We start from the raw sequence: 13503 nt of genomic DNA, 5'->3' as shown, positions 1-13503 counted from the left end.
ATAACATACAGACAGTGGCTCTGCCTCCCCTAAATTATTCCTGTGACCCTATCATTATTCCAATGATCAGTGCCCTTTGCCCTTGATCTCAATTCTACAGGATTGAGACAAGTGTCAGACCCTTGGAATGCTACACAATAGTGACCTTCATTCCAAAACTTTGCTGGAAATAAAAGAGTTTAAATCTAGTGCTGAAATTACATTGGGTGCTTTGTAACTATTGCCATCAAATTATTCCTGATACAAAAGAAGCCCTAGCCTTTTGTCAGCGACATCTGTCTTTTGATTTGGCTTAGGTTTTCTAGTCTGGTGGGTAGTTAATGCATTTATAAAAGACTAGATCTTCTTTGTTATTATTTTTGTTGTGATTACATTTACTGCATGGAGAAATTGAGGGGATTCTTCTTAGTGTTAAATTTCCAATGTTTTTCTAAAGCTTTATCTTTCTAATTGTCACAATAGAACTCTTTCAGGAACAAAACCACACATTTTTTGGCAAGGTTGCTAGGATAAAGATGGTGGGTGTTTAGTGCTTGATGGATGAACAAGTGATAAGAGGATATAATTCGGAACCAAGAGGCACCACCCCATGGCTGGTCCTGGGCCCCTTTGGGGGGAAAGCAGTCTTTAATTACATCTGTAACTCATTAATTCTTTTTGGAGTCTCTTTCCAGATCAGCTCCCCTATCAGCCTCCCATTGAGCAACAGAAATTCCAGATGGTTCCCTCCATATGCCAGGGCTCATTCTCTCGAGTAGGATAGATTGGTCATTGACAGAGTGGGATGGAACAGCCATGGCCAAGTGGGGATGAAGTGAAAAGCACTGGGCCACAGTTAAATTAGAAGTGTTCCATCATTAATGTTTATTTAGTGGGTTTATAGTGATTCTTGAGTGATTCCTCTGAAATGTGTTGGGTAATTTCACAGAAAGGATGCTGCTTCTAAAGAAAAGTCAGACTTCAATTCTGCCAACATTTTATTGGAAATAATTCATATGCCTGGAGAACGTGCCATATTGATCCCAACTCACACCTAGAATAAAGAGAGCACCTTCACAGCTGTCATCATAGCTGAAAAGTGGTCAATTTGGGCTAGCAGCTGCTCTGCTCTGGAGGCTTCATTATTGTGAATTCTTTTGCTTATGTTATTGTAATCTTTATTGTTGTGATTATAAGGAAAATCCTCTTATAAAAATTTTAGAAGGCATATGCTTATTTAACTCCAGAGAAATTGTGTTAGACACATTGACGGACTGCAATTTGAAGTAGCTTGGGATGAAGATAGGATCAACCTCCATAAAATTGAAGGCCATATAATTATTTCAACACTGTCTTATTGTACTTATTTTGTTTAACTCTCTTTGTCTGATGATGGTAAACACATTTCACTCATCTTTGATTTCCTACCAATTTATCAGATTTGGCATGCCTTGGAGAAGGAGAGGAAGGACAACAACAACAAAAAATGGTGGATAGATGAATCCAGGAAATTGAAATGTAAAAAGTATGGCATCAAAAGAAATAAGAATAATGTTTCCACTCTTGTCTTCATCTTACCATTTTCCTCTGATAGCCACTGGACTGTATATACCTATGTATCTTTTGATGGCTGTTCTTTTTGAGAATCTACTGCAGGCTAGATATTCTTCTGCACCTTGAGAACATAGAAGTGAGGATGGCCAGCTGTGGCTCCTATCCTTATGCACTTATGATGGTTAATCTCTCCATAACTGCTGGGAAATTTGTGGTATACTTGGAGTGGGTAGGACAATTAAAAAGAAAAACCTTTTTATAGGAGGGGTAGTATGATAAAGACCAGAAGGAGAAATTTAAATAATCATATTTTAGCTCAGAAGCATGTTCAGAGCACCTGCTCTGTGTGTGTGTGTGTGTGTGTGTGTGTGTGTGTGTGTGTAACTCTGTGGATGACAGAAAGAGTTCATTGAATCAATTCTATTGTTTTGTGCAGTCAAGTTCAATAGCTCAAAATTGGTGAAATAGGCCATAGTTTGGTGCAGATGAAGTCCATTTTTATGAAACTCTTGTTTTTAAAAATATCTGCTTTACATGGTTTTTATCTTGAAGCCAAAATCCCATAAAATGTTCACCAAACTTAGAACATTCTCTTGATACTTCATTCTTTCGTTTGAACATTTTGAAAAGTAAGATGAGATGAGAGTGAGATATATATTTGTGTTTATTTAGCCCGATCATCCATTATCAGTCAGTGATGAATTCTTTGAATTCAAGTTATGTAGGGGACTGAACTCAACAGATTTGTGCAACATTTATTTAGTATCTTTATATTACAATAAGCATACAGGATTTTAAAAAATGAATAGTCTCTTCCTCTAACACTTGGAGAGGAAAACATAATTACACTGATCACCAGCCCAGTAGGAGTTACTGTGTTACACAAGCAATGTATGTATGTGATATCAATAATGTATTTTTGTGCTCTGATGTAAGTATGCTTGAAGGTGTCACTGGAGTTTGAAGAATGAGTTGCACTTGTTGCTCGCCCCCCACCCCCTCAGTTGGACACAGAGTAGTGGTTCTCAAAGTATGGTCATGGTCCAGTATCATCAAAATCACCCACTGCCCATTAGGATGCAAGCTGTTTTGCCTGTGATAATAAGGCATTCCCGGTCTCCTCATTGGATCCACAAAGCCCTCTGCCTACATTTGATTGGTCACAACTCATAGTGATGAAAAGAGGCTGCAAAGTAGACACTTACTGATGCCAAGAGGAAAATTACAGTCCTACTCCCTATGTTGCAGGAGTCATAGCTAGTCTTATAACTAAAGAAGCAGATAAGGGCTAGGAAAGATAACTTATGAGAAGTTAATGTGCTTGAACAAGTCCTTAAGAGCAGCAGGGTGCATTGTTTCCTGGAATGACAAATTAGATTATGTTACCAAAAGAATGCCTTAAAAATCTTTACATATGTCAGTGATTATGGTACTTAAAATTTAAGCAGAAACATTTACTGGAATTACCACTAAGCTTCAGAAAATAACACTTAATACTTTTGCATACATGAAATATTTACTATTTCAGTTGAGAGGTTTCATTTATATGATACTTTATTGTTAATTTCAGACAAAAATCTATGATTGTTTCTTTTGAAGTTTTATGGAAATGGCTTTTCTGAGATGGAAGTTGAAGAATTATGGTTTTGGGTGGGGATTTAGCTCAGTAGTTCCACTTCCTACAAGGTCCCAAGTTTGATCCCTGGTACCAAAAAAAAAAAAAAGAATTATGGTTCTAAATTGTCCATGAGCAGTATCAGTATGCCAAACAAATGGACAGTGTGTACCCCTTACAGAACATGGATGATGCCCTTTGCCTTGCCCAGTGGGAATTAGGGAATAGTAGGAGGCTTACTAATATTTTATAAGCACTTTAGATCTGTTAATTCATTTCACCCTCCCCCAAACCCTATGCATGAAGTATTTTTGTTCCCATTTCACAGAAGAGATAACAGATACAGTCTACATGTATATTAAGTAGCAGGGCTGGGATTTACATCAAAATAATCTCTCTTCAGAGACCAATGTCATGTACCTTCCTGAAACTGGGGCCAAAAATGAAGGGAAAGGGACAAAGGGTAGGAAGTTTGCAGTGTGGTGAGCTTGCGGCATAAGCCATGCCTTCTGGCCAAGACATTTGTTGTATTAAGCAATGGCAACACTTACTAATCATGGCCTTTAAAATAAGACCTTGCCTCTGGCAGACTATTTGTTCTTTTAGTTGCTGCACATGTCCTGGCGTAGGCTGTAATGTAAGCAGCTCTTGAGTTCCCAGGAGAATGCCAGGAAAAATCACTAGAAGAGAGAAGATGATTCCTGTTTTAGGTATACATCTGAGCAATTTCCTTTTCTTTTCCAGACAAGACTGTTCTCGTGGATACTGATCTTCCATTCCTCAAGGGCCTCTATGTGATGGGGACTCTAGAATTTCCTGTGAACAGGAGCAATATTTTGAGTGTGGCATGCCTGGTCATTGCAGGAGGGGAGCTGAAAGTGGGTGAGTAAAGGCTCGAGGATTCAAAGCGCAATGAGGATGAAGCTCTGTGGAAAAGGATTCTGGAGCAGGAAGGGTAGCGTCAAGTGGCTGCTTAACAGAGGTGGGGAGGGTTAAGGCAAGAAGTGAGTTTGCTAGAGAGCTTTAGATGTGAACAGAGGTGGCTTCTGTTGCTCATTCTCTTATGCCCACCCTCTGTCATCAATCTGTGTTTTTGATCATTTCAGGGTTTCTTTCCTCACCAGGTTGTAAATCAGTTCTCCTGTTAGTTATTTGTATCAGAATTTATGTGGCTCCCTCTTGCAAGAGATAGCATAGGATAGACTTGAGTTCCTCTAATCACCTACCTCAAAATACAATTTCAATTATTTTGTCAATATAGTTTTCTCAAAATTCAAACCTGAGACCAAAGCTTGTATGCTAATATTTTGCTGGGAGCAGACAATTCCAGTGGCCTGAGAGAGAGAGGAAAAGAGAAGAGAGGGAAAACAGAAGGTGCCCATAGCCTCTCAGGGAAACACGGCTGTTCCCTTGCTTATGCAGGGTGCCATGAGAGAAGCCTCATAGAGTTAGCATATCTTGAGACAATATTGATCAGATGGTTGGGAGAAAGTCAGCAATACATCTGATCTACCTAGACCCTGTCCTTTTTTATTTTTGTACCTCTGTGGGAAGCTAGTGGAGGAGCTAGAAAACATAGTAGGTGCTAGGAGATTAAGATTATCTAACTAGAAGTAAGGTATGTGCCTGAGGCCCCAGATGTTCAAGTTGGGTTGGATCTGGAGTGGTGTATTAAGCAGATCTGGTATGTTGGCTTACTTGTATTAAACAATGATAACAAAACAACTGCTGAAAAAAACCCCCCAAACCCCTGAGGTGTTATAGGTAGACTATGTAGTTGGAACTAATATAGGTAATGAGTATGAATGCTGGAAAGATATGTACCCTGCTCCCAAAGGAACTGCTTTTGAATGTAATAAGCCATTCTACTTTCCCTGCAAAGAAAAGTTAGAAAAGAATTGTCAGAAACAATAATACTTTATACCAGAGAAAGAAATCTCTGATGGGAAGGAAATAATTAGATGTCATTGTTTGGTTTCATCTACATTTTATTATCTCTGGTATGAGAGAATCCTATGCTTAACTATTTGTATGAAGCTCACATGATTATAAGAAGATTCCTGAAAAATTATAGTCAACCTCTTCTTGGATACTTGCAGAAATAGCAAAATTAAGCCTTTTGAGGAGAACTTCTTCCATTGATTAAAATCTCAACAGAATTCTCCTTTTATTAACCAATCTCCCTCTAATTTCTGAAGGTTAAGGCTCTTCTTGAGCCTTTCAAGATAAACTTAAAGCCCTCTCCTCCACAGCTTTCCAGCCACACTATCTTTAATGTTCTCTTTTTCAGGTTTTATACCTAATAATAATTCTTATTATTTCAACAATGGTTCATAGTTATTTATTGGTGTTTTTAAACTTTTTATTTCCAGTGTATTGTATGCAACTAAAAAGTTTAGAAAGTTGTGCAGAAATAAATGATCACTTATATTCCTAAATGTAAATATAATCACAGTTAATATTCTGTTAATATTCTGTTGTTTTATTTCAAAATCATTTTTCATACATATATATATGCACACACACACATGCATGCACATATACACTTTAAAACATGGAGTGCATAGTTTGATAATTTTTGGGTGGTATATTAACATTGTAAGAATCTCTCAATCTCTTTAAAGACACAGTTTTCATAGTTTTTATATTTCACAGTATGTATGTGAATATGTACATATACATAGATATATAATGATTCATTTAAGCATTTCTATATTGTTAAACATTTAGATTATTTCAGATTTCATCCATGTAACCCACTCACCAATGAACATCCTAGAAATTGTCACTGTTCATATTTCATTGCCTTGGGATAGACTTTTATAAGTGGAACTAATGGGCCTAAGGATAACAGCATGCTTTTCAGGTCCTTCATACTTATGCCAAATCGCTTCCCAGAAAGTGTGCAGATTTGCACATTCTACATATTTCTCAGAGTTCTAAGAGCCTTCCATTCTTCTTAGCTTGCGGTACACATATCTTTGTTTTAATTCTTCTGAATGTAAAAAGCCAAGGTGAAATCTTTTCCTACACCGATGTCTTCAAGAGTTCTACCTAACCTCTGTTCCAATTGGTTTGAGTTTCTATTTTAATATTTAGATCTTTAATCCATTTTGATTTTAGTTTAGTGCATGGTGAGAGATATAGGTCTAGTTTTAATCTTTTGCAAGTTGAAGCCCAATTTTTCCAGCACTATTTATTAAAGAGGCTATCTTTCCTCCAGTGAGGGTGTTTGGCTCCTCAGTTGCCCATGAACTAGCACAAACAATCAACCAGTGGGATCTCTTCTTATTAAAAAGCTTCTGCACAGCAAGAGAAACCACCAGCAGTGTGAAGAGACAACCCACAATGTGGGAAAAAATTTTCACCAGCGGTCCCTCAGACAAAGGTCTACTATCTTGAATCTATAAAGAACTTAAAAAGACCAGACCTCCCAAATTTAAAGACCCAATCCAAAAATGGGCATCTGAAATGAACAGACATTTCTCAGACAAGGAAGTAGAAATAGCAAATAAATACATGAAAAAATGTTCCACATCACTGGTCATTCGAGAGATGCAAATGAAAACAGTGCTGAGATTCCACTTCACTCCAGAAAGAATGACTGCTATCATGAAATCAACCAATAACAAATGCTGTGGGGGCTGTGGGGAAAGAGGAACCCTGCTCCACTGCTGGTGGGAGTGTAGACTGGTGCAAGCACTGTGGAAATCAGTATGGAGATACCTCAAAGAACTAGGACTGGAAGTCCCACTTGACCCCGCTCTTCCACTGCTGGGGATCTTCTCCAAAGAATTAAAAGAATCATACCACAGTGATATATGTGCACCCATGTTCATAGCAGCACAGTTTGTGATTGCTAAAACTTGGAAACAGCCCAAATGCCCATCAACTGGAGACTGAATAAAGAAACTGTGGTTTTTTAAAATAAAATGGAGTACTACTCAGCCATAAAAAATGAGGAATTAGAGACTTTTATAGCTAAGTGGATGCACATTGAGGCGATACACTTAAGTGAATAAATAGGACACACATGTATAAATACTGAATACTTTCTCTGGTGTAAGAAACTGAAAGTGTAAATAAGGACTAAAATGTATAATAGGTAATGTGAAATAGGAAGAAAAGGGGCAAAGGGGAAGGAAGTGGGAGGGCTAGGGGAAAAGATAGAAGGGAATGGGATTTATATGAGAAAATGGAAAAATAGGAACAAAATCTTTGTAAATAGGGAGGAATGGAGGGGTTGAAGGGAGGGCTGGGCAAGGGTGAAAAATAAGAACCAAGAGAGATTATGTAAAGGTACAAATTTCCAATGATGAATGTCATTATATTGTATACCTAAAATGTACCAATAATTAAAATGAATAATTGATAATGTAAAATAGGAAGAAAAGGTCTAAAGGGTTAGGGGTATTGGGAGGGGCAGGGGAAAGGAAAGAAGGGAAAGGAAAAATGCTGAGAAATGGAAAAAATGGAAATAAAGTTTTTGTAAATAGGGAAGGGTGGAGGGGGTGAAGGGAGGGCTAGGAATGGGGAAAAAATAAGAACCAAGATGCATTATGTAAAGGTACAATTCCCAATGAGAAATGTAACTGTATTATGTACCTAAAATGTACCAATAAAAGAATTAAAAAAAAAAAAGCCAAGGTGAAAGTTGCATTGTCAAGTGAGACCTGACCTATTCTGAACAGTGAGAAGGGCACAGTGGCTACAAGCACAGGCTTTAAGTCACATTACTGGGGACCAAATCCACATTGAACACCCACTTTCTCTTTGACCTCGAACACGTTAACCTCTGGCCACGCCTCCATTTCTTTATCTGTAGCACATGCAAGATAACAATAGAACTCACCTCAGAGGGATATTAAAATCATTAAATGCAACAGCTTATGTTAAGTGCTTGGCATATGACAGATATATAACAGTTTATTAGCCAGGATCCACAAGTAACATAGATGTCATACAAATTAGACAATCTGAGGAGATTTAAGTAAAAGGGCTATTTGCAAAATATCCAAAGGGGTTGGGGCATACCTGAGGGTAGTAATGCAGAGAATCCCTACCACCCTTTGCTGTAAAGGAAAGAGAAAAAGAAGTTGTTATTGAAATCCAGAGATGGGAGAGGAGGTGATGAATGCAGATCATTGTTAGACAGTGGAATGGCCTTTTGCATGGCCAGGACTCAATCAGCCATGGAAGGACCTATAGGATAAGTACTCTGGCCTCTCTCCTGTCTTCTGCTACCACATAGTCAAACTTGAGTGGATGTCAGAGTTAGAGAGTACTCCATCTTGTAGTGCATATGGACCAGAGAATTGTGGGGCAACTAGCAGGGCAGAGAAGCACAGACTGTGGAAAGGAAGGTGTCAGCAGGAGTTCTCCAGCACATTTTGGGTCCCAGATATCCACACAGGTACAATTCTTCTATTAATAGAGCCAAAGATTCAGTTGACTTTTTCCAGTCATATCATGCTGTTAGCCTTGCCAACTACATTGTCAATTCTAATTCCTAATCTTTTAGGTGGCACCTCCAATTCATATCTCGTTTCACACTTGTGTAGGGTTTATTTTATTTCGTCTTGGGCTTCAGGGGAACTTAATGCAATACCTCTTAATTGTTTTATCATGTTATTATTTCAGTCTATCTGTGCACACTGGGGAGATACTTTTAGATTATGACCTTTTCCTCCCAAATTAGTATTCTTTGCCCACTTAGAGAAATACTTAATGAAACTGGGCCCTGTTTGTTGCTAGAAAACTTATTTCAGGTTGACATCTTTTATTGCTAAATTTGATCTTTTTAAAAAGTTATTTTTAGGTTTCTGGCATCACTTATTATTACAATATTTAACTTATGTCCTAAAAGTTTGGGCCTTTGAAGGAAAGTAACACAGTGCCACTTTTCCAATTTTGCTTTATGCATTGCAAGTCTTATTTTAAAATTTCTCTATTTCCAACTATATTTTTACCCATCACTAGATAATGGTAGATTCTTTTTCTTTGTGTTGTATGCATGTTTTCCAAGCCTAGAGGTTGCTTATTGGAACCCATCTGCCCAATCCTATGTGCATTATGCCTGAAGGAAGGCTTTCAACCCATCTGTCCAATTTTACCACACCCTAAAGAAATCCCAACATGAAATAGATAATGTGACTAGTTAGTAAACAAACTTAATAGATGTGGACATTGGCATGGAGTGCTGCCAGAATATGTCTGCTATCTGATGCCATTTGATCCAAATCCCAAAAGAGTGGAATTGCATTTCTAGGTGGTCCTGCTTTTGAGGCAACTGGTGCTGGCAAAAGGTATCATTTGAGTTTTCGTAGAGTGGAATCATAGGATGCTAGAATTAGAAGAAAATTCAAGATCAAAGCTTTGCTTAAAGGGCTACAGCTGAATCACAAATACCAAACTCAATTTCATACTTTGTTTAGTGCTTGTCTCATTAGTCTGATAGAATACTAGAGATAAGCATAAAGCATCTTACTTGTGTGTCTGTCTTTCATTCATTGTGCCGAGTACCATGGAGACACAGAGAGTACAAAAACAGAAATTGTGAACCCTAGCTTTCCAGGGACCTCAATAAAAGAGTTGAGACATAAAGATTAAAAACAATTAGATAGGTTATATCTTTTAACCAGTAGATGGTTTAAAGATGAAGGACATGCCTGAAAAGGCACATACTTGTGGATTAGCATTATACCTTTCAGGAAATTTTAAGTATGCCTTATGTTTGCACTGGTAGGTGATGGAAGATGAAGTTTCTTTGCCATGCAAACTCTGCTCATGAACGAAGTGGGTAGACACTGGATAGCTTTCAGCAAGGATGTAACATGCTTAGGATTGGAGAGATCACTCCTGGCAGTGGGAGGAATGTGTTAGAAGGGGCACAGTGAAAAGGAGAAAGCTACTGAGGTGTTTCAGGAAAGAAATTAAAACTGATTGAACTAAGGTAACAGAATTAACAAGGAAAGAATGAATTAGAAAGATACTGATATTTAAAAATCAGTAGAATACACTGGCCACTTTGATATGAGGTGCAGAGTAGTTCAGGATTCATCTTAAGACCTTTGTCAGAATGGGTAACCTCTGAACACCACTCATTAGTTTAGTGACCCTGGGCAAGTATCATCAACTAGGTGTCTCAGTTTCCTTTTCTGTAAAATGGAAATAGCAGTAATGCTTATTTCATAGAGTTTTATAAAAATACAATAAGATAATATTTATTAAAATGTTAAACAATTGTGGGCACATAGCCTTATACAGTACATAGATTCATACAGCTTAAGTTTACATTTCAATGGAATCTTTACCTGATAACATGTGAAAAGCAAATAAATTTATAAAAAAGAAATCCAAGAGAGGTCTTAACTAAAGACGTATGTGTGTGTTTGGGGGTCCTTAGCCTGAATTTGAGATCAAAAGTATAAATAAAATTAACCAAATAGTGTTTGGGGAGAGAAGGAAATTGACCAAAGGTGAAAATTTGAGGAGCATCAGCCTTTTAAAGGTGGGAGAAGAAGCTGAGCTCGGGAAAGAGAATAAAAAAGAAACTAACCTATAGACAGAAGGAAAATGAAGTGATAAGAAAATAATACCTTAATACAGAGGAGAATATTTATAAGAAAAGGAAATGGTCAGTTGTATGGAGTATGGTATAGAGGACAAAGAAAGGGAGAAAGTGTCTATCTTATTCTGACTTTTTGTTGTTTATAATGGCTAGTACAGTCTTGATTAAAAATGTTACTTTGCATATAGAATAAAGAAAAATGCAACACATATTTCTTTAGAGTAGTAACTTTTAATAAAGTCAATGCTATCTATCTGTTCTTTAACAACTGCATTTTTTTGGATTTAATATACTCTTAACATACCGTTTGGATTTTAACATACTCTTAAGGGTCATTGAAGATATTTAATATTATGGATAAGAACTTACAGTTGTCCACACTAAAAAGTGATCTCATAAAATCTTCATAGAATTGCTTTTGTGAATAAGTTTTTTGATTAAAAATGGAGAAAATAACATATATTAAGGAAAAAATATTCCTCTTATAAGATGATTTTCCAATTTCATCTATAGACTTGTCCCTTCCTTTCTTCCCTCCTTCTTCCTTTGTCTTTTATTGAATGTCAATTTAGTGGCAAGCATTGGAATATTCATCACTGAGTGTGACAGGTAAGATTCTTGCTTATATTCTTTTTTTGGGGGAAACAGACAGTTTCATAGTAATATTAGGATAAGTGTAGATGACATTACGTGCGCAGCAAAAACTAAGCAAAGGAATGATTCCAAGAGAAGTTCAGATGTTGGGCACCATAATTTAGGTAGTTTGTAATGATCTTTCCAAAGAGTCAATGTGACCTTAGACCACAGTGAAAGAAAGGAACTGTACCTGCAAATATTTGGACAAGAGAGTTTCAGACAGGAAGAAAAGTTAGTGTAAAAGTCCAGAGGTAGGAAGACACTTTACATAGTGGTGAGGCACAAAGGCAGCTACTGGATCTGGAAAATAGTTATGAATGGTAGGAAATTTATTGTGCGCATCATGAGTTTCATTATGTAGGCTGGATTTTAAAATATGCAATACTTGTTTTTCTTTCCAAAGCATTGAAGAAAAAAAAAGATACAAATTGTGTTAAAAATGGCTACATCTTAATAGTCTTATGAAAATGGCTTTAAAAACAGAGAAATTAGATCAGGATCTTCATAAATATGGAAATTCTCGATACTTAAATTATAAGTCTAGTCTAGCAAGTTGTTTACCACTTCTGGAAAACTCCCCACTAGGAGATTCATAAATGTGATGTTGAAACCTCTGTGATAATGTGAATCATCTGTCTTTCTGTATAGGTAAGGTAACAGATCCAGAGAGATTGTTTATTTGTTCAAAAAACAAGACCTAGGTTAGGGACTATTTTAGCTACCTCTGATACTCCTCCTTCAAACCTTTCCCCAAGGACCACTTTTTCTCTGAAGCCTTTCCTGTCTCTATTCAACAGATTTCATTGTATCTTTTTTCTGGTCCATTATCATTTACATTGTCATTACTTCATTCATTGCAGGTCTGTGCTCCAAAATGTTTTCTCCATTACATGTTACACTTCTTTAGGACACTTTGTGTAACCTTAGTAGGTACTATGTAGCAGCTTTCTGATAATGTGACACACGTGGGCAAGTGGGCATATGTGTGTATATCTAGTATATACATATATGCATGGATAAATCTGGGTCTGTTTTTCAGCTCAATGCCTTTCTCTTGTAAAATACCATTCTTAAATTACTACATCTGCAAAAAAGGAATTGCAGTTTTAATATTTAAATGACTTCAATATGTTTATCTCCTGTATGAAAGGAACAAAGCAAATATAATTGCACATTTTAAAAGTTGGTGATTTTCTACACATGCAAATTCAATTTTTAAAGCCTGTCTAGGACTGATAAAAAAAATAACCCTCAACTCAAAAGTTAGTCAGTAAACACTGAATTGTTGATTATTTCAAAAAAATTTTTTGCTCCATGTGTTGCTGTCTAAACCCATCCTTTTCATTTATGTCTCCTCTTAGATGAACTATTGTTCCTATGCTTCAACATATACTGTTACCATGTATATCAGTGATGTTAAGCCTGTTATTGGCCCAAATATTCAACTCACTGGAGACTTCTAATCTTGTAGTGTTAAAATTGCATATGAGATATTTTCTTGTATAATGTATAAGATTTCAGAGATAGATAACCAGTAATAACATTTTGTATAATGTATTATGAAAATAATAATACAAAATATCATATAAATATAAATATCACCTTTATACAAATAGCAAAATTATATAAATTTATATATTTATTTTATTCAAATAAATTTGTATAATATATATTCTGATGAATATTTAAAACTTAATAGAATCTTCTTTATTCCCTAAGTCAGCAAGATAAAGTCTACCTATGGTTATAACTGGGAACACTGCAGTTCATTGTATTTAGCTTGTCACAAGTAGGTCATTCATGTGATATACTGCCTAGTTGACCAGTAATTATACTAAGAACTTTGGCTTTTGTCCTAAAACTTGTCACATTTTGTTTTTCAGGGCCAGTGATGGTTATTTGTCAGCCTTGTCTTGCCTTTTTAGACAGAAGCCTAAGGTTATCATTAGCACATGCCTTTGATTGTCAGGAAATGAAGTACTAGGTATATGGAAGTTTCTTTCATTGTTTCCATGGTTGGGACTTTCTCAATCCTAAAGAAGAAGAAAAATCCATACTCAGTTTATTGCCTCCAAACTGACAGTTCTATAAGGCTCATTGGATGATTAAGTAATAAGAAGGAGACAAACCTGAAAAAAGTACAGATTAA

General features: G+C 36.5%; 1 protein-coding gene across 15 annotated transcripts in view; it reads left to right on the top strand.

Annotated features, from left to right (window-relative positions):
* Positions 1 to 13503, top strand: part of Pkhd1 (PKHD1 ciliary IPT domain containing fibrocystin/polyductin) — a 513180-nt gene that overhangs the window by 308884 nt on the left and 190793 nt on the right. For all 15 annotated transcript variants that reach the window (XR_015441583.1, XM_087188170.1, XM_087188168.1 and 12 more), the window contains one exon: positions 3893 to 4030. Coding sequence is in view for 14 of the 15 variants with exons in the window: in XM_087188170.1 (XP_087044296.1) it covers positions 3893 to 4030 (138 nt within the window). In the remaining variant the exon portion in view is untranslated. The remainder of the gene's footprint in view (positions 1 to 3892; positions 4031 to 13503) is intronic.

This window comes from Heterocephalus glaber, unplaced genomic scaffold (genome assembly GCF_053883595.1).
Source record: "Heterocephalus glaber isolate CG9 unplaced genomic scaffold, H.glaber_assembly_v1.0 deba00001523, whole genome shotgun sequence".
NCBI lineage: Eukaryota > Metazoa > Chordata > Mammalia > Rodentia > Bathyergidae > Heterocephalus > Heterocephalus glaber.
Note: the sequence above shows the minus strand (reverse complement) of the source record. Positions and strands in the feature narration are given on the sequence as shown.